This window comes from Tachyglossus aculeatus, chromosome 10 (assembly GCF_015852505.1).
Source record: "Tachyglossus aculeatus isolate mTacAcu1 chromosome 10, mTacAcu1.pri, whole genome shotgun sequence".
NCBI lineage: Eukaryota > Metazoa > Chordata > Mammalia > Monotremata > Tachyglossidae > Tachyglossus > Tachyglossus aculeatus.
The window spans coordinates 5,325,108-5,347,093 of NC_052075.1; the positions used below are offsets into that span (position 1 = coordinate 5,325,108).

The 21,986-nt window shown below is 47.0% G+C and overlaps 1 protein-coding gene across 1 annotated transcript; it reads left to right on the forward strand.

The window, feature by feature from the left end:
• The first annotated feature begins 815 nt into the window (after window positions 1–815).
• DYNLT5 (dynein light chain Tctex-type family member 5) lies at window positions 816–18,762 on the forward strand. The gene is made up of 5 exons (XM_038753263.1): window positions 816–844; window positions 2,573–2,682; window positions 10,704–10,795; window positions 13,283–13,407; window positions 18,401–18,762. The coding sequence occupies exons 2-5, from the start codon at window positions 2,585–2,587 to the stop codon at window positions 18,602–18,604; spliced, it is 519 nt and encodes a 172-aa protein (XP_038609191.1). The 5' UTR covers window positions 816–844; window positions 2,573–2,584; the 3' UTR covers window positions 18,605–18,762.
• Window positions 18,763–21,986: the final 3,224 nt, after the last annotated feature.

Consider the following 21,986-nt stretch of genomic DNA (forward strand, 5'->3'; position numbering starts at 1 on the left):
TTACAGATGAGGGAACTGAGGCACAAAGAAGTTAAGTGGCTTGCCCAAAGTCACACAGCTGACAAGTGGTGGAGCCGGGATTAGAGCCCGTGTCTTCTTACTTTCAAGCCTGGGTTCTTTCCACTAAACCACGGTGGATTATTGATCGACTGTGGGCCAGGTCTTCCGCAAGTGGCAGTGATGTCCAGGCCAACCGCCCCCCCCCCAGCCCCACCACCATAAACGCTCCCTCCCTGTCTCTTCCCTCTCTCCCTCTCTTTCCCTCCCTAACACCCTTTCTCTCTTCTCTCTCTCTCTCCCTCCCTGTGTCTCTCTCCCTCCCTGTCTTTCCCTCCATCTCTCTCCCTCCCTGTCTCTCTCTCCCTCCTTGTCTCTCTCCCTCCATCTCTCCCTCCATCTCTTCTTCCCTATCGCTCTCTCTCCCCTCCCAGTCTCTCTTCCTCCCTGTCTCTCTCTCCCTCCATCTGTCTCTCCCTCCCTGTCTCTCCCTCCATCTCTCTTCCTCCCTATCGCTCTCTCTCCCTCCCTGTCTGTCTCTTCCTCCCTGTCTCTTTCCCTCCATCCCTCCCTGTCTCTCTTTCCCTCCATCCCTCCCTGTCTCTCTTTCTCTATTCCCACCCTGTCTCTCTCCATCCCTCCTTTTCTCTCTGTCTCTCTCTCCCCACCCCTCCCTCCGTCCTTGGGTCTCCCTCCAGCTGTGCGGAGGACGCGGGGGCGAGCTCGGAGCGGGAGCGCGGTTTAGCGAGGGGGGGGGGGGTCGCCATGGCAACCGAGAGTCGCGCCTCGGCAGGACCAAAAGCAAGCCAGGGGCTGCGGCGCCGGGCTCCACCTCCTCACATCCTGCGTATGCACCTGGGGGCTGGGGGGGGGGGGGGCGTGGGGGTGTTGATGAGGGTTTGTATGAGGGGCTGAGTGTGTGGATGTGTGTGGTGGGGAGAAGGGGGAAGGATCTGGGGTTTGTGAGAGGTGAGGATGTGGTATGTGTGTTTGAGGGGGAGGTGAGGCTATGGCCTGGGAGGGGGGACAGGGTGGAATGTGTAGTTTGCAGTGGAGGGGCTGAGGTGGGGGGAAGAGTGAATTAGCGGCAGTTTGGGTGGCCAAGAAGTCTGAGCTGTGGAGGCCCTGGGGGCAAAACCTTGGCCACTAACAATAATAATAATGATGATGGTATTTGCTAAGCGCTTACTATGTGCAAAGCACTGTTCTAATTGCTGGGGGGGATACCAGGTCAGCAGGTTGTCCCACATGGGGCTCACAGTCTTCATCCCCATCTTACAGATGAGGTCACTGAGGCACAGAGAGGTTAAGTGATTTGCCCAAAGTCATACAGCTGACAAGGGGCAGAGGCGGTATTTGAACCCGTGACCTCTGACTTCTGTGATCAGGACGGTGCCCACAGGCCAGGTTTTCAGGGAGAGGGGCCCTGTGGGGCAGGGGCTGGTTGGGTTGAGCCCCGGGGTCTTCCCTAATCCTGTAGCTGCAGACTGGATCCTCCCAACCCGGCTTCATATCTGAATGGTCCCAGACCTGGACTCCATTTGGAGAGGGAGAGTGGGGGGACATCTGTAGCTTCAGGAATTTCCCTGTCCATCCATCCACAGACCACTTCAGCCACCTCTTTGAGTCCTTGCCATGCCCAAGGAACGCCGTCACAAGATAATAATAATAATAATAATAATAATGATGACATTTATTAAGTGCTTACTATGTGTAAACCACTGTTCTAAGCGCTGGGGAGGTTACAAGGTGATCAGGTTGTCCCACGGAGGGCTCACAGTCTTAATCCCCATTTTACAGATGAGGTCACTGAGGCACAGAGAAGTTAAGTGATTTGCCCAAAGTCACACAGCTGACGGCAGAATCAGGATTTGAACCCATGATCTCTGACTCCAAAGCCCATGCTCTTTCCATTGAGCCATAATGCTTCTCTAAAGAAAGTTTCCCTACTAAGTAGCAGTAATAGTATTTATTAAGCATGTACCTTGCCTAGAGGACTGCACTTAGAACTGGGAAATAAACCCACCGTGGGCAGGGATTATCTCTATTGCTGAATTGTACTTTCCAACTGCTTAGTACAGTGCTCTGCATACAGTAAATGCTCAATACATAGGATTCACTGAATGAAAAGAATGCACAGGTAGAAATTACAGTGTGGTTCAATGGAAAGAGCATGGGCTTTGGAGTCAGAGGTCATGGGTTCAAATCTCTGCTCTGCCAATTGTCAGCTGTGTGACTTTGGGCAAGTCACTTAACTTCTCTGGGCCTCAGTTACCTCATCTGTAAAATGGGGATTAAGACTGTGAGCCCCCCGTGGGACAACCTGATCACCTTGTAACCTCCCCAGTGCTTAGAACAGTGCTTTGCACATAGTAAGCACTTAATAAATGCCACTATTATTATTAATTAGACATGTCTAATACACCACAGTTCCTGACTCCCCAGGGAATGGGGGGCGATGCAGTGTGTACAGACCCCTGCCCTAGTATTAATGGTATTTTAGGGGGATAAACTTTACTAAACTCTTGGGGAAGTGCAGCAGAACTAAGAGACAAGTTGAAAATTGCTTCCTTAGGTGGGTTCGAAGATGTCAGATCCCACCAGAGACAAAGCAGTCCGCTTGTTAAAGAAAAGAGGGAGCCTGTCGTCTCTAAGCAGCCAGGAGTTCAAAGTGAAGAGCAAAGAGTAAGTAGTTTTAACTCTGAATGTTTTAATATAAAATGATATTTTATTGGAAAATAGAGAATTTTCCCTGGCTGGGGAGGATGGGATGAGGAGAAGGATGTGGGGCTTTTAATCGAGCATCTGTGTGCGCGGACTTCTTCAGTCAATTTCAGGAAGTGATTTCTTCAGTCAATTTCAAGAAATAAATGTCAGGGGACTGCCTATATTTTAATGAAGGGGAAAATGATCGCAGTGTCAACAGGTGCCCCATTATGAGATCTTGCTTCAAAACCTTTCTGCCAGTGGAGCCCAAATAACTTTTCTAAAGGATTCACCTCAGGAGTCATCTCAGAGTCTCTAGGCAACCAAATTGTACTCCGAAGTTGCCAGAGGCTAAGTCTGTGGATGGTGTCAAATGCTTTTATGTGGTGGATGAGAAGGGTGGAAGGACCTAGGTCTTATTTCCTGCACTTCGGTGTTTGATGTGCTGCGGTGGAAAAGCCTTCCCTACCAATCAATCAATCATATTTATTGAATGCTTTCTCTCATCTAGGGCTCTGCATCATCGATTAGTCAGCTTGGGAGAATACGGTAGAGGTAGGAGAAACATTCCCAGCCCCTGAAGAGCTCACCTTCTAGTGGAGGAGATGGACTTGAAATAATTGTCAGAGCACTGTACCAAGCACTTGGGAGAAAACAATATAACAGAGTTGGTAGACAATAATAATAATGGTATTTGTTAAGCGCTTACTATGTGCAAAGCACTGTTCTAAGCGCTGGGGAGGTTTCAAGGTGATCAGGTTGTCCCACGGGGGGCTCACAGTCCTAATCCCCATTTTACAGATGAGGTCACTGAGGCCCAGAGAAGTGAAGTGACTTGCCCAAAGTCACACAGCTGACAGTTGGTGGAGACATGTTCCTTGCCCAAAGGAGAAGCAGCGTGGACTCGTAGAAAGAGCACGGGCCTGAGAGTCAAAGGACCTGGGTTCTAAATGCGACTCTGCCAACTGCTTGCTGTGTGACCTTGGGCAAGTCACTTCACTTCTCTGTGCCTCAGTTCTCATTCATTCATTCAATCGCATTTATTGAAAGCTTACAGTGTGCAGAATACTGTACTAAGCACTTGGAAAGTACTATTCAGCAACAGAGACAATCCCTGCCCACAAGCGGGCTCACAGTCTAGAAGGGGATAAATAATTATGGTATTTGTTAAGAGCTTACTATATGCCAGGCACTAAGTGGTGGGGTAGATACGAGGTAATCAGGCTGCCTCACCTGGGGCTCTCAGTCTTAATCCCCATTTTCCAGACGAGATCACTGAGGCACAGAGAAGTGAAGTGGCTTGCCCAAGGTCACACAGCAGACAAGCGGCGGAGGCGGGATGAGAATTCACATCCTCTGACTCCCAAGCTCGTGCTCCTGCCACTAAGGCACACTGTTTCTCTTCTCCTGTTCTCCCTCCTATTTAGACTCCAAGCTCTATGCGGGGCAGGGACTTTATCCACCCTAATCAATCTGTATCTACCCCAGTGTTTAGAACAGTGTTCAACACATAGTAAGCACTGAACAAATACCATTAAAAAAGGAGTTTACTGTTGAGAGAGGTGGTTGCAATCTACCTCCATTGTGCCATCTGGCCAGCAGTCTTCCATCAGTCAACTAAACAATAAGAGGGTTTTGAAGATGGGTTTGAGAAGTGAGTTCTGGGGCATAGAAAGGAAGTGACAGGGAGGGAGGAAGAGAGAGAAGAGGAAAAGGGAAATGGGCAAGTGCAATCCCCTTAAATGAGGGGAGGGAGTCAAAGTCCAAGCGGTCACCCAAATGCAGTCATGCCAGAACTAAAAGGAAAGAGGATAGGAGGGAGTGGGAATCTGAAGACAGTAGGAACGTTGTCTCTATTTGTTGCCGAATTGTACTTTCCAGGAGCTTAGTACAGTGCTCTGCACGCAGGAAACGCTCAATAAATAATAATAATAATAATAATAATGGCATTTATTAAGCACTTACTATGTACAAAGCTCTGTTCTAAGCACTGGGGAGGTTACAAGGTGATCAGGTTGTCCCACGGGGGGCTCACAGTCTTAAGCCCCATTTTACAGATGAGGTAGCTGAGGCCCAGAGAAGTGAAGTGACTTGCCCAAAGTCACACAGCTGACAATTGGCAGAGCCCGAATTTGAACCCATGACCTCTGACTCCAAAGCCTGGGCTCTTTCCACTGAACCACGCTGCTTCTCATTCTCAATAAATACGATTGAATGAATGAATAATCTAATGCAACACTTGAGATACCCTGATGAAGTTCATGATCGTCTTTGGTTTGAAGATGACATTTATTCATTATCGTATTTATTGAACGCTTACCATATGCAGAGCACTGTACTAAGCTCTTGGGAGAGTATAATATAACGATAAACAGATGCATTTTCTGCTCATAATGAGCTTACAGTCTAGAGAGGAAGAAGCTTTATTTATTCATTATTGTGTGTTGTGAACAGGGAAATGTGTCCATTTGGTGTTGTACTCTCCCAAGCGCTTAGTGCAGTGCTTTGCACACAGAAATTACTCAATAAATACGATTGAAAGAATGAATGAATGAATGGGAAGGCCTCAGCTACGAGTCTGAGTGTGTTTGAGAGAAAATCTTCCACAGACTAGCACACTGGATTCACAGAAATACAATCCTCACTTCCTCCGGCCCCTTGCATTTTGGGTGAGCATTGTTTAGATACCAAGAGTGAATCAATCAATCAATCAATCATATTTATTGAGTGCTTACTGTGTGCAGAGCACTGTACTAAGTGCTTGGGAAGTACAAGTTGGCAACATATAGAGACAGTCCCTACCCAACAGTGGGCTCACAGTCTAGAAGTGGGCTCACAGTCTAGAAGAGGAAGGAGTGTATCACAGCCAGCAAGACATGCACTGAAGTTGTTCTTGCTGCAGTGATGATGGGTTTGGTTGGTCTGTCCCGCAGTCCCTAGGCTGGAACCCTGAGCCCAGTGGCAATATGAGACAGCTGTTAGAGAGAACAGGTCCCTTTGGCCACAGAACCTAACAGGATGCGTCCGAACCCTCGACAGCCAGAGACCCCGCTGTGCCTTGGGCAATCAGGAATGCCATCGTTGAGTAGGCCATCCAGAGTGGTTTGTTATTATTATTAAACAATAATAATAATATTAATAAATTTATTTGTTAAGCGCTTCCTAAACACTTGAGCAGTTCTAAGCACTGGAGTAGATACAAGGTAATCAAGTTGTCCCCCGTGGGGCTCCCAGTCATAGTCCCCATTTTACAAATGAGGTAACTGAGGCACAGAGAAGCTCAAAGTCACACAGCTGACAAGTGGTGGAGCTGGGATTAGAACCCACCACCTCTGACTCCCAAGCCTGGGCTCTTTCCACTAAGTTACACCGGTTTAGTCTTGAGGTAATAATAATAATAATAATAATAATATTTGTTAAGCACTTACTGTGTGGCTAGCACTGTTCTCAGCACTGAAGTAGAAACAAGGTGATCAGGTTGTCCCACGTGGGGCTCACAGTCCTTATCCCCATTTTTAGATGTGGTAACTGAGGCACAGAGAAGTTAAGTGACTTGCCCAAGGTCATACAGCAGACAAGTGGCGGAGCCGTGGTTAGAACCCATGTAGGCAGGTAGGGTAGAGTAGTCTTCTCCACTTCCATGTGAAAAGTAGGAGAAAAGAAAGCACAAGAAACACAAAAATGACCCCTTTCACCGATGCAGTTGAAGTGGAACTAACCAGTCCTCTCGACTGTTAGCTTCTCCTCTAAACTGTAAGTTCCTCCTCTAGACTGTAAGTTCCTCCCCTAGACTGTAAATTCCTCTTCCAGACCGTAAGTTCCTCTTCTAGACTGTAAGCTCCTCCTCAAGACCGTAAGGTCCCCGTATCTGCCAACTCTTGTCATATCATACTCTCCCAAGGTTAGTACAGTGCTCTGTCCTCAGTAAGCATTAAATAAAAGCTAGTGATTGAGATGTGGTCAGCTGGGAGGGAGCCACAGAATTAGCCTGGCAACTCAGAAATGGAGGGGACTGTCTTGGCGCAGACTTTGGACAGATGGGTGACACCGGAAAAGCAGCATGGCCTAGTGGAAAGAACACAGGCCTGCGAGTCAGAGGACCTGGGTTCTAATTCCGTCTCTGTCAATGGCTTGCTGTGTCACCTCTGGCAAGTCCCTTCACTTCTCCATGCTCTCAGCCTGAGGTGCGTCACCTTTGATCGCAAAGTACAGCTACACATTGTGCCCGAACACACCAGAGGGCCCGTATCCACCTCATCATCATCATCATCAATCGTATTTATTGAGCGCTTACTATGTGCAGAGCACTGTACTAAGCTCTTGGGAAGTACAAATTGGCAACATATGGAGACAGTCCCTACCCAACAGTGGGCTCACAGTCTAAAAGGGGGAGACAGAGAACAAAACCAAACATACTAACAAAATAAAATAAATAGAATAGATATATGCAAATAAAATAGAGTAAAAAAAAAAAAAAGTCCGTATGCAGGACTGTGTAATTTGAGGAGGCCTTGAAGGTAAACGAGCCATTATTATCTTCCACTGGTATCACGGACATTAAACAACCGTACACCTCTGGGTATGCGCCAAGGAAATGTTAATCTGTTTATTTTAGGGTCCAAAGTAATACTGCCTGGAAGAAAATGTTTTGCAAAAATTCCCGATCGGCTTAAGTGAAGGAGCTAAGGCACGCAGCATGCGGTTGGCTCAGAGAGGGGAATGGCGACATCGCCGAGTGAGCAGTCGCTGCTTCCTCTGAAACATCTGCCCCATCTGCTGCTTTTTTTCTTGAATTACACGGCCTGCCTTTTTCTAGAGGAGGGAGTCAGTTATTGATTTCCAGTCTGCCCAGGAAGCTTGCTGTGGGCAGGGAATGTGTCTGTTTATTGCTATATTGTACACTCCCAAGTACTTAGTACAGTGCTTTGCCCAGAGCAAGCACTCAATAAATGCAATTGAATGATGAATGAACGAACGACAACTGCAACCAAAATAGATATTCGCTGTCGGCCTGGACCACCAGAAATAATGATAACGATGGTATTTGCAACAGCAAGAGCAGGGCATAGTCAGGAAAGGGCAGTCATATCTGAGGGTACTTGAGGATTTCCATACAGTCTTTCCTCCCTCCCCTGGTCAGAGGTGAATTTCTGTGAGCTCGTTGTGGGCAGGGAACGTGTCTGTTGTTGTAGTGTTCTCTCCCAAGTGCTTAGTGCAGTGCTCTGCACATGGCGCTCAATAAATACGATTGAATGAATGAATCCCAGCAGTCACCTGACTGGGAATAAGAATAATAATAGAGGAAACAGCATGGCATAGGGGATAGAGCACAGGCGTAAGAGTCAGATTCTAATTTTGGCTCCACCACTCATCAGCTGTGTGGCCTCGGGCAAGTCACTTTACTTCTCTGGGCTTCAGTTACCTCATCTGTAAAATGGAGATTAAAAGTGTGAGCCCCATGTGGGACAGGGGCAAACTGATTAACCTGTGTCTACCCCAGTGCTTAGAACAGTGACACATAATATTCACTTACCGAATACCATTATTATTATTATTTGTTAAGCGCTTAGTACATGGCAAGTACTGGTCTAAGTGCTGGGGTAGATACACGCTAATCAGGTTGGATAGAGTGTACCATTATTATTATTATTTGTTAAGCGCTTAGTACATGGCAAGTACTGGTCTAAGTGCTGGGGTAGATACATGCTAATCAGGTTGGATAGAGTCCCTGTCCCCTATAGTGCTCACAGTCTTTACCCCCATTGTAGAAATGAGGTAATTAAGGCCCTGAGAAGTGAAATGGCTTGCTTAAGGTCACATAGCAAAGTGGCAGAGCTGGGATTAGAACTCATGACTTTCTTACTCCCAGACCTGTGCTCTATCTAGGCCACACTACTTCTTGAGCCACCCCTGCCAGCTAACGCTTCAATAAGGGAAGACGTCCCAAAGCAGGATGCCTCCAGGCACCTTCTCCACGAACCACCAGCCAGGCAGTCAGCCGGTCAATGGTATTTATTGAGCACTTACTGTGTGCAGAGCACTGTACTAAGTGCTTGGGAGAGTAGAATAGAAAAATACAACAGACACATTCCCTGCCCACAACGAGTTTACAACTCTAGTGGGGGAGACAGAGTAACAGAAATAAATATATTATAGATACATAAGTGTTGTGAGGCTGAGAGAGGGGTTGAATAAAGGAAGATGCAGAAAGGAGTCCATTCATTCAATCGTATCTATTGAATGCTTACTGCGTGCCATATATTGGAAGAGTATAATATAACAATAATCAGACATATTCCCTGCCCACAATGAGCATACAGTTTAGAGTTGAGGAAAAGGAAAAGAGGATTTAGTCAGGGAAGGCCTCTTGGAGGAGATGTGTCTTCAGTAAGGCTTTGAGGAAGGGAAGAGAGCCTGGCCCATAGGAAGCGTTTAACAAATACCATAAAAAAAATAATCACCAGCACTCTGTCAGTCCTCCTCACAGGTACTCTCCCTGGAGTCTCAGGACTGAGGCTTGTCTGCCATTCATGACAGGATCATCATCAGTGCTTAGTACAGTGACTGGCTCATAGTAAGGACTTAACAAATGTCATTACTGTTATTTATCCCACTATGGAATTAGCTGCATGGAGGCAGTCCCCCTGTCAGAGTCAAAAGGAACTGTAAGATGCAGGTTAGGCGTTTCTACCTGGGCTGCCCGAAGCCTTTTGATCTCAGAGTTGTTCTGGTTAAACCGGTTTTGATGTCAGCCAAACCAGTCTAAGACGCTGCCTGGGAGCTGGTCAGTGTCTCTCAGAGATGCTCACACTGGTTGGGGTAGGTGACTTCTCGGCCACAGTGAGGTTGTCACAAAAAGCCCCTTTTCAGAGCTCTGTCCTCCAGGAGTTTGGATTTAGGGAACAAAGGGCAAAATGAATGTCATTTTGCAATACATGGATTGCTTAGGTAATAGTAGTAGTAGGAGTAATAATAATAATTGTGGTATTTAAGTGTTTATTCTGGGCCAAGTACTGGGGTGTATAATCAATCAATCATATTTATTGAGAAGCAGCATGGCTCAGTGGAAAGAGCACGGGCTTTGGAGTCAGTGGTCAGGGGTTCAAATCCCGGCTCCGCCAATTGTCAGCTGTGTGACTTTGGGCAAATCACTCAAGTTCTCTGTGCCTCAGTTCCCTCATCTGTAAAATGAGGATTCAGACTGTGAGCCCCCTGTGGGACAACCTGATCGCCTTGTAACCTCCCCAGCGCTGAGAACAGTGCATTGCACGTAGTAAGTGCTTAATAGATGCCATTATTATTATTATTATTATTTATTGAGTGCTTTCTGTGTGCAGAACATTGTACTAACTGGGAGAGTACAGCATGGTCTAATGGAAAAGTGTGGGCCTGGGAGTCAGAAGACCTGGATTCTAATCCCGTCTCTGCCAATTGTTTGCCGTGTGACCTTGGGCAAGTCACTTCACTTCTCTGGGCCTCAAGTTCCTTACTGTAAAATGGGGATTAAGTACCTCTTCTCCCTCCCACTTAGACTATGAGCCCATGTGGGACAGACACTGTGTTTGACTTAATTAACTTAATATAAATTAATGCTTAAAACACTGTTAGACACATAGTAAGAGCTTAACAAATACTATGTATAACTACTATCATACTACTATTATCTGATTGTAAGTTCCTTGAGTGTTGGAATCATGCCTACAGTTCCAGGGTACTCAAGTTCCTGGATCAGTGCTCTACAGTTCCATAATAAGCTCTTAACAAATTCCATAATAATAATAATTAATAATAATAATAATAAAATTCCTGCAGTAAATTAACTGGCAAAGTAATTTAGTAATTTATCAGAGTATTTTCAAACATTCTGCTTACATGTTTATTTCTCGTGAGGACTTTAGAACATTGTTATATGGCATTTTAGTTGCCGCCTGAGACAGTTTTAAATTTAAGAAGCTTTGAAGGTCAATCACAGGTTCAGCTTCCTGCTCGGTTCTTCTCAGTTCCATGAGCACCACGTCCTATGCGGATGAACCCGGATCTGCCGGAGATGGGTCCCACCCTACTGTTTTCTTGGAAAACACATATCAGTTGGGTAAGGATATTTTTTTGCCTTCCTTTCATTTTAAACAGCGTGCGCAACTTCGTGCCACGATTTCTGCGTGATCTCTGATTGCATGGTGTCACTCTGTGCCTCAGTTTCCTCATCTGTCAAATGAGAATAAGATACCTGCTCTCCTTCCCTCTTTGGCTGTGAACCCCTTGGGGTACAGGGACTGTATCTGATCTGATTATCTTTTAAATAGCCTCACACATAGCACACAGCATCAATCAATCAATCGTACAGTGCTTAGCACATAAAAAATACCACAATTATTAGTATTGGGATTTAATGAGTGCAGACTCTGTGCTAAACACTCTGGTGGATACAAGGCATTCAGACTGGTCATAGTCTTAAAATGCCTGGCACACGGTAAGTACTTAACAAATACCAGAATTATTAATTATTATTATATAGGGTTCACAGTCTAAGAGGGAGGGACAACAGGCGTCTTATCCCCATTTTACAGAGGAGGAAGTTGAGGCTCAGAGAGGTGAGGCTTAGGCGGGGAATGTGTCTTTATTTTATATCATACACTCCCAAGTGCTTAGTACAGTAATTATTTTACTTGTACATATTTACTACTCTATTTTTTAATGATGTGCGTACAGCAATAACTGTATTTATTCTGATGGTTTTGACACCTATCTACATGTTTTGTTTTGCTGTCTGTCTCCCCCTTCTAGACTGTGAGCCTGTTGTTGGGTAGGGACCGTCTCTATATGTTGCCGACTTGTACTTCCCAAGTGCTTAGTACAGTGCTCTGCACACAGTAAGCGCTCAATAAATACGATCGAATGAATGAATGAATGCAGTGCTCTGCACACAGTAAGCGCTCAGTAAATGTGATTGAATGAATGAATGATCCAAGGTCACCCAGGAGGCCAGTGGCAGAGCTTGGATTAGAACCCAGGTGTCCCATGCCTGTCCCGTGTCATTCATTCAATCATATTTATTGAGTGCTTACTGTGTGCAGAGCACTGTACTAAGCACTTGGGAAGTACAAGTTGGCAACATATAGAGACGGTCCCTACCCAACAGTGGGCTCACAGTCTAGAAGGGGGAGACAGAGAACAAAACAAAACATATTAACAAAATAAAATAAATAGACTAAATATGTACAAATAAAATAAATAAATATTTAACATATATATACAAACATATATATACATATATACAGGTGCTGTGGGGAGGGGAAGGAGGTAAGGCGGGGGGCGGGTATAGGAACGGGGAGGGGGTCCTTTCCACCAGGTCCACTATCTGTCCCTGCACTGGAATTGATCCTTCAGGGCATGGAATTGCTCCTGAATGGGAAAGGGCAAATCCTTAGAAAACAACTTTGGCGACTTCATCTCTTTCAGTCAAGGGATTCTGGGTTGTGGGGAATCTATTCCAGCTCTTAGTAGTAATCACAGTCTTTATTGCCTGCCAATCAAAGGGTGTTTTTTTAAGGATTTTGTTAAGCACTTACTATGTGCCAGGCACTGTTCTAAGCACTTGGGTAGATATAAGATAATTAGGTTGGACACAGTCCGTGCCCCACATGGAGCTCACAGTCTTCATCCCCATTTTACAGATGAGGTAACTGAGGCCCGGAGAAGTGAAGTGATCCGCCCAAGGTCACAGAGCAGACAAGCCGAGGAGTGGGGACTAGAACCCAGATTCTCCTGACTCCCGGGGCTGTGCTCGCGTTACACTGGGAAGAGGGAGTCTCCCATCCATCTGTCAGGACAGCAGACAGGCCTCGGTTCTGAGCCTTCAGGCCCGAATCCCAGGTGCGGGGGAGGAATCGATGACAGGGGCCGGTGGCTGCTCATATTCTCTCATCCCTACCGGTTGTGTTCCCTCTGGAGACCAGGGTGCAGTGAGGAGTGGGCTAGATGAGCCCTGTGGAGTTGGGCTTCACATGCCCAACTAGAGAAGCAGCATGGCTCAGTGAAAAGAGCCCGGGCTTTGGAGTCAGAGGTCATGAGTTCAAATTCCGGCTCTGCCAATTGTCAGCTGTGTGATTTTGGGCAAGTCAGTTCACTTGTCTGGACCTCAGTTCCCTCATCTGTAAAATGGGGATGAAGACTGTGAGCCCCCCGTGGGACAACCTGATCACCTTGTAAGCTCCCCAGAGCTTAGAACAGTGCTTTGCACATAGTAAGCGCTTAATAAATGCCATTATTATTATTATTATGCCACCATTTTTATCACCCTTTCGCAGCCTGGTGTAGTGGACAGAGCCCAGTTCTGGGAGTCAGAAGGTCTTAGGTTCTAATCCCGGCTCCACCACTTGTCTGCTGTGTGGCCTTAGGCAAGTCACTTCACTTCTCTGGTCCGCAGTTACCTCATCTGGAAAATGGGGATTGAGACTGTGAGCCCACATGGCACAGGGACCATGTCTAACTTGATTTCCTTCTATCCACTCCAGTGCTTAGTACAATGTCTGGCACATAGCAAGAACTTAACAAATACTGTTATTATTATTATTTCCAGGCCCTACCCGACGCTTTCCTGTCGTAGCAGTCAACCTCATTCTGAAAGATGTGCTGACCACCTACCTACAGAAAGAAAAGTACGACGCAGAACTCAGTCGGCAAATGGCAAAAACCCTTTCAGAGGTACTAAAGGGATTTACTGAATGCCTACTGAAAATGGGGCACTGTTCTAAGCGCTTGGGAAATACAACAGAAACATAAGACACTTTCCCTGCTCACAAGAAGCTTGTAAGGGGAGCCAGACAGAAATATTGTTTGCCTGGGGAGTCAGTGGGGTCTAATAGTAATAATAATGATAGCATTTATTAAGCACTTACTATGTGCAAAGCACTGTTCTAAGCGCTGGGGAGATTACAAGGTGATGGAAAGAGCATGGGGCTAGGAGTCAAAAGACCTGGGTTTGAGTCCCAGCTCCACCACTGTCCTACTTTGCAGCCTTAGACAAGTCAACTAACCTCTCTGAGCCTCAAATCGGTGGTAAAATGGAGATAGGCTTGATTGAGTCCCTGTGGGGCCGGGACTGTTCTTGATGTTCTAGCTTTGTATCTACCCCAGTCCCCAGCACATGATTAGGGCTTAATAAATCCCTCCATGATAACAATTACTATTATTATTTACCAGCAGAGGTTCAGAATAAATAAAATTGAATGTAATTCTCACTGGAGTGACAAAGGGAGAAAATCTCCCCAGTCATTCCCAGGATGAATCCCTCATTATGGAGGACAACTTACAGTTCCAAAACCTTTATGCTTTTTTTTAATGGTATTTGTTAAGCGCTTACTACGTGCCAGGCACTGTACTAAGCACTGGGGTAGGTACGAGCTAGTCAGGTTGGACCCAATCCATGTCCCACTTGGGGCTCACAGTCTTAATCCCCATTTTACAGATGAGGGAACTGAGGCCCAGAGAATTGAAGTGATTTGCCCAAGGTCACACAGCAGACATGTAGCAGAGCTGGGATTAGAAATCAGGTCCTCTGACTCCTAGTCCCGGGCTCTGTCCACTAGGCCATGCTGCTTTTCAAACCCACAGGTCGCTTGGGCCTCACAGTGAGATTATTGCTGCAGAAACCCCAGGCAAATGGCAAAAAGCAAATGGAGAAAGCAAACTGCCTTTGGGTGGAAAGAGAGATGCCTCACTTTCTGGTTCCAAAGACAAGAGCCAAACCCAGAAACCAGGACGATCTCCTGTCACCACCACCGGGGCGAAGCTGACAAACAAACGATTCTGAAGGCGGAATTGTTTCGTGAGCCATTATATGCCTCATGCACCTCCGAGTTCAAAATGGATTTCCTGGGAGCTTTTATTTTAGGAAGAAATGCAAATGTTCCCATTATAAGCAAATACCCTGTGTCCTTGTACTTGGAGCTTTGGCTGGCAGAATCATTATAATAATAATTATGGTCCTTGTTAAGTGCTTGCTATGTGTCAAGCACTGTTCTAAGCACTGGGGTAGATACAAGTTAATCAGGTTGGACACAGTCCCTGTCCCACATGGGGCTCACACTCTTAATCCCCATTTTTTACAGATGGAGTAACGAAGTCCAAAGAAGTTAAGTAGCTTGCCCAAGGGCACACAGCAGATATGTGGCGGAGAGAGGATTAGAACCCAGGTCCTTCTGACATCCAGACTCAGGCTCTATCCACTAAACCACACTGCTCTGTTTATGGGGGTTTATCAGTTCGTGAGATGATCAGTGGCTTAGCGACATCAATCTTTTCCCCTTAATAAATAATAATAATAATAATGACAGCATTTATTAAGTGCTTACTATGTGCAAAGCACTGTTCTAAGCGCTGGGAAGGTTACAAGGTGATCAGGTTGTCCCACGGGAGGCTCACAGTTTTAATCCCCATTTTACAGATGAGGTCACTGAGGCACAGAGAAGTAAAGTGACCTGCCCAAAGTCACACAGCTGGCAATTGGCAGAGCAGGGATTTGAACCCATGACCTCTGACTCCAAAGCCCGTGCTCTTTCCCCTGAGCCACCCTGAAATGGCAGCCACACAGCAGTAATAGTTTATTGATCATGCAGTGGGTGTAGAGCACTGCAATAAATTCATTCAGTTGTATTTACTGAACTCTTACTGTTTGCAGAGCAATGTACTAAGAGCTTGGGAAAGTACAATATAGCACAGACACATTCCTACCCACAACAGGTTTACAGTGTAGAAAGGGAGACAGGCATTAATGTAAATAAGTAAATGACAGATATGGACACAAGTGCTGTGGGGTTGCCAACTTGTACTTCCCAAGCGCTTAGTACAGTGCTCTGCACACAGTAAGTGCTCAATAAATACGATTGATTGGTTGATTGATTGGCTGGGAGTGGGGGTGAATAAAGGGAGCAAGTCAGGGCAATGTGGAAGGGAATGGAAAAAGAGGAAAGGGGGACTTAATCAGGGAAGGCCTCTTGGAGGAGATGGGACTTTAATAAGGGAAAGTGCTTGGGAAATGCTTAGGAAAGTACAAAACCAAGACAAGGCACTTTCTCCTGCCTAAAAGGGGTTTATACTGTAACGGGAGAGACAGGTATTAAACTTTTTAGAAGTAGAGAAGCCAGAGTCGGTGATCAAATAGACACAGAAGCAGGAGTGAGGAGGACGGGCGTTGAGAAGTATGTACGTGATAGAGATGGTAGATACGGATCCAGGGATGAGCTTGGCACAGTAACCACAGGCTGTCGGCCGTGACGCTACCCTGACTAAGTTTCTCAGAAAGCTGCTCAGCGGCGGGTAATGTGGTTTCACCAGGCGTAAAAACACGGGATGTTTGTTGGCGCTAGGGTTTTCTGACTGAATGCCCTCTCCCAGGGGCAGGACACTTGAGAGATTTATCGCCAGGGGGTTCGAAAGCAGTTACCAAGGTACACGTGATGTGTTGCGCAAGTGAAAGGAAACCATCATGTCACGGTAATTGGGCAAGGCCGAACTTGTACAACTTCCTGTGGCCTCTCCGTGCTTCCTCTGGCTCCTACTACTGGCAATTCATTTTTGTCTGTCTGATCCTCTTTTAGAGTGTAAGCTCCACAAAGGCAGGGGATGTGTGACTTTCGCTTCTGTGGCACCCCACCCCCTGGGAGAAGCAGTTTGGCTTCTCAACACGTTATCTGACCTTGGCTTCACAGACTCTGTCCTCTCCTGGTTCTCCTCTTACCTCTCCGGTCGTTCTTTCTCAGTCTCTTTTGCAGGCTCCTCCTCCCCCTCCCATCCTCTTACTGTGGGGGTTCCCCAAGGTTCAGTGCTTGGTCCCCTTCTGTTCTCAATCTACACTCACTCCCTTGGTGACCTCATTCGCTCCCACGGCTTCAACTATCATCTCTACGCTGATGACACCCAGATCTACATCTCTGCCCCTGCTCTCTCCCCCTCCCTCCAGGCTCGCATCTCCTCCTGCCTTCAGGACATCTCCATCTGGATGTCCGCCCGCCACCTAAAGCTCAACATGTCGAAGACTGAGCTCCTTGTCTTCCCTCCCAAACCTTGTCCTCTCCCTGACTTTCCCATCTCTGTTGACGGCACTACCATCCTTCCCGTCTCACAAGCCCGCAACCTTGGTGTCATCCTCGACTCCGCTCTCTCATTCACCCCTCACATCCAAGCCGTCACCAAAACCTGCCGGTCTCAGCTCCGCAACATTGCCAAGATCCGCCCTTTCCTCTCCATCCAAACTGCTACCCTGCTAATTCAAGCTCTCATCCTATCCCGTCTGGACTACTGCACCAGCCTTCTCTCTGATCTCCCATCCTCGTGTCTCTCTCCACTTCAATCCATACTTCATGCTGCTGCCCGGATTATCTTTGTCCAGAAACGCTCTGGACATATCACTCCCCTCCTCAAAAACCTCCAATGGCTACCGATCAATCTGCGCATCAAGCAGAAACTCCTCACCCTGGGCTTCAAGGCTGTCCATCACCTCGCCCCCTCCTACCTCACCTCCCTTCTCTCCTTCTACTGCCCAGCCCGCACCCTCCGCTCCTCCACCGCTAATCTCCTCACTGTACCTCGCTCTCGCCTGTCCCGCCATCGACCCCCGGCCCACGTCATCCCCCGGGCCTGGAATGCCCTCCCTCTGCCCATCCGCCAAGCTAGCTCTCTTCCTCCCTTCAAGGCCCTGCTGAGAGCTCACCTCCTCCAGGAGGCCTTCCCAGACTGAGCCCCTTCTTTCCTCTCCCCCTCGTCCCCCTCTCCATCCCCCCGTCTTACCTCCTTCCCTTCCCCACAGCACCTGTATATATGTATATATGGTTGTACATATTTATTACTCTATTTATTTATTTATTTATTTATTTTACTTGTACATTTCTATCCTACTTATTTTATTTTGTTGGTATGTTTGGTTCTGTTCTCTGTCTCCCCCTTTTAGACTGTGAGCCCACTGTTGGGTAGGGACTGTCTCTATGTGATGCCAATTTGTACTTCCCAAGCGCTTAGTACAGTGCTCTGCACATAGTAAGCGCTCAATAAATACGATTGATTGATTGATTGATTTGGCCTAGTGGATAGAGCACGTGGCCCTGGGAGTCAGAAGGACCGAGGTTCTAATCCCGGCTCCACCACTTGTCTGCTGTGTGACCTTGGGCAAGTCACTTCACTTCTCTGGGCCTCAGTTCCCTCATCTGTAAAATGGGGATTGAGACTACGAGTCCCATGGGGTACAGGGACTGTGTCCAACCAGATTTGCCTGTATCCACCCCAGCACTTAAAACAGTGCTTGGTACATAGTGAGTGCTTAACAAATACCATTATTATTATTATTATTGAATGGAGGGTGCAGAGTTTTGCAGTCTCTGGCACTAGGAAATTACCACAAATTGATTCTCCCCCAAAAGGCCTTCCCAGACTAAGCCTTCCTTTCCTCTTCTCCCATTCCCTTCTGCATCGCCCTGACTTGCTCCGTTCATTCATCCCCCACTCCCAACCCCACAGCACTTATATCCATATCTGCCATTTATTCATTTCTATTAGTGTCTGTCTCCCCCTCTAGAATGCAAACTCGTTGTGGACAGGGACTGTGTCTGTTTATTGTTAAATTCTCCCAAGTGCTTAGTATTCTCTGCACACTGTAAGCACTCAATAAATACGATTAACTGAGTGACCCATTCTCGTTTTTCAGGTGGTGAAAGCGAGGGTGAAAGACCTGCTCATCCCCAGGTACAAGATCATCGTGCTAGTGCACATCGGACAACTCAGCGGCCAGAGTCTGCTCATCGGAAGCAGGTGCCTCTGGGACCCCACAAATGACACGGTCTCGTCTTACGCATTCCAAAACAGTTCTCTGTTTGCCCTCGCCAGTGTCTTTGGGGTATACTATGAGTGAGGGGCTGGAAAGCCCCGGGTCTCCGGAGAAAAACTCCGGCCAGCTCCGGGAGAGGAGAGGAGAATGCTCGGGAACAAGCCAGCCTCTCCGTCAGCCGTTGGCATTTGCATCGGGAATAGTCCTGGGGAAGGAGAGGGGCCTGGTGGAAAGAACCTGGGGCTGGGAATGATAATAATGGCATTTGTTAAGTGCTTACTGTGTGCCAGGCACTATACTAAGTGTTGGGGTGGATACAAGCAAATCGGGTTGGAAACAGTCCCTGTGCCACGTGGGGCTCACAGTCTTAATCCCCATTTTACAGATGAGGTAAATGAGGCCCAGACAAGTGAAGTGATTTCACTTCCAAGGTCACAGATGAGTGCAGAGCCGGGAGTAGAACCAACGTCTTCTGACTCCAAGCCCGTGCTGCTTCTCCACCCCACCCCGGCACTTAGTACAGTGCCCGCCACATAGTAGGCGCTTGACAAATACCATCATTATTACTGTTGCTTTTCAAAAGAGTTACTTCTGAAAAATGGCCTTTGGGAAACTGACCGCTTTCTGTGTTCATTAGGTTCAACTCATCGCTGTCCCTCGAGCCTTCTTGATCAGAGGACAGTGGGGGCAACTTAGCTGGGTACCTTGTAAATGAGCAGTTGTGAAATGTTTAGGAGATGAACCCTCACGGTTCCTCCCACACTTCAGCACCATTTAGGGAGAACGCTGACTCTAACTCCATCTTGTATTGTGGCAGCATGTATATGGTTTTCATTTATGTTCGAAGAAGATACCGCTGATGGTAAAATTCACCTATTAGTGGACGTGTGACATTGTGTGCATGAAAAAACTGTCCTTCGTTGTGTTGTCATGGCTTACTGGAAAGAGCATGGGTTTGGGAGTAAGAGGTCTTAGGTCCTAATCCCGGCTCCACCACTTGTCAGCTGTGTGACTTTGGGCAAGTCACTTCATTTCTCTATGCCTCAGTTACCTCATCTGTAAAATGGGGATTGAGACTGAGAACCCCACGTGGGACAACTTGATTACCTTATATCTACCCCAGTGCTTAGAACAGCGAGTGGCATATAGTCAGCGCTTAGCAAATACCATCTTTATAATAATAATCACTATTATTAATAACACCTGGAAGTTTTCCCTTTTACTTCATTGTTTCTTGTTCCTTATCAATCAGTCGATCATGTTTACTGAGTGCTTAATATAAGCAGAGCACTGTACTAAGTGCTTAAGAGAGTACAATGTAACAGAATGAACAGACACGTTCCCTGCTCGGAGAAAGCAATTGACTCCTGGTTTTCAGCTGGATGCAGCATTGTCTGAGGTTTGTTTTATGGTGTCCTTAAAATGTTTCCTCTGTCCTCCTTGCTTTTGGTCTTTGCTGTATCTTTGCCACAGCCCAAGAGAACTTTGTGGTGGTTTTTTTGGACATTGAAGTGAAGAAATAAAACATGGTTACAGTAGTCGTTCGTGTAAGCAACTGAATGGCCAGCCCTGGGTGGGACTGTTTGGGGAATGCTTAAATTACTATTTTCTTGAAGGTCGCTTTATTTCTTTGAAGGTATGTGGGTCACAGTGGAAGATGTGGCATTTTTTTCCACACTGATTTGAATAGTGTGATACCTAAACAAGAAGCAGCGTGGCCTATTGGATAGAGCATGGGCGTGGGGGTCAGAAGGACCTGGGTTCTAATCCTGACTCTGCCACTTGTCAGCTGTGAGGCCTTGGGCAAGTCACTTCACTTCTCTGTGTGTCAGTTACTTCATCTGTAAAATGAGGATTAAGACAGTGAGTCCTATGCAGGACAGGGACTGTGTCCAACCTGATTACCTTGTATCTACCCCAGCGCTTAGTACAGTGCCTGGCACGTAGTAAGCACTGAACAAATACCATAAAAAGAATGAGCACCACTGTTCTTGGGCCAGACACATAGAACATCCAGCCCAGGACTCTGTCTCTGACAGGGGACACCAAGAGAAGCAGTGTTGCCTAGTGGATGGATCCCAAGCTTGGGAGTCAGAGGGACCTGGGTTCTAATCTCAGCTCTGCCACTTGTCTGCTCTGTGAGCTTGGGCAAGTCACTCCACTTCTCGATGCCTCAGTTACCTTCACTGTAAAATGGGGATTAAGACTCTGAGCCCCACGTGGGACATGGACTGTGCCCAACCTGATTAACTTGTATGTATCCCAGCGCTCAGTGCAGTGCCTGGCGCATAGTAAGCGCTGAACAAATACCGTTAAAAAAATAAAAGATACTTGGAAGACCATTTGATTGTAGCCCTCCTGGACACCCCACCTTCATGATTAAGGAAGAACCATCTTATATCCCTACCGATCCGTCTAGAAACCCATCATTACTTCATCTGTAGGAGAGTACAATAGAGTTAATAGTCATAGTTCCTGACCTTGTGAAGCCTACACTGTAGTAGGGGAGGCTGGTGGCATTCCAGAAAACTGATCCAGGTATCCGAGGGAAGTATGGAGAGGAGAGGGAGGAGACAGGGAGGTGGGCAAGGAGGTTGATGCAGTAATCAAGGAGGGATAGAGGGTGTTCTTTCCCTTGGAAAGGGTTCAAGACTAGACGTCAGGAGACCCGGATGAAAAGGGATGGGGTGTGGATGCTCAGGTGAAGGGGTATTTTTCAAGAAGGGAATAGATCTCCTTTTGACAAACCATCAAAAAGGATGAGAGAGTTGATGGAGGGTGAGAGGGAGCTGGGAGAGGTGAGGGAAAGGTCTATGGAGTTCCTAACCGATGGTTTTGATTGTCTTTGCCTGTGAGCGTCTGTTTATCCAGATGCAAGTGTATGCATGAGCATGTTGGTGGGATAGTTAGTGAATGTACACACAGGTGTGTGGGGGGGGCGGGGGGGAGGTACGCTTTCTGCAGTCGGTTTTTGCGGTCTCCTCAGCCATATGGAGGATGATGGATCCGTTGAGAATATCTGGACTGCGTTTTTGAAGTCCCAAGAGGAAAAGCACTCTCGAATTGCACAGACTAGTTACTGATTATTAATCGTTGTAATTCTGGCCTACTGCAGAATCCCACGTTGAAGAAACCAGAGGGAGAAGGCCAGGAGATGTCGTGCGCATTTATTAGAATTCTACAAGCATCTGGATCTGGAGCAGCAGGTGGGGAGTTTTGCCGGGTTTGAAATTAAGCCCTCTGGGGAGAATGCTTTCGTTGGTTCTTGCCCCACCAAAACTCCCCCACATTGTGTTTGCTCCAGTAAATCCGGCTGACAGAGGAGAAACGAGCTCGATAGAAATCGGGGAAACGTCGGTGTTGAAATGAAGCCGGGCCTGGGAAGCTGGGATCCATCGGTGCCCCCTCACCCCACCCCCAGTGAACACCGGGGAAAAGCTTCCCCTATCTGGCCCTGCCCTTCCCC

Excerpts from the sequence above, each read along its gene's own strand:
- DYNLT5 (XM_038753263.1), top strand. The coding sequence starts at position 2,585 with ATGTCAGATCCCACCAGAGACAAAGCAGTCCGCTTGTTAAAGAAAAGA. Across the intron at positions 10,796-13,282 it reads GGAAAACACATATCAGTTGG|GCCCTACCCGACGCTTTCCT; the intron begins GTAAGGATATTT and ends TATTATTTCCAG. Across the intron at positions 13,408-18,400 it reads TGGCAAAAACCCTTTCAGAG|GTGGTGAAAGCGAGGGTGAA; the intron begins GTACTAAAGGGA and ends CTCGTTTTTCAG.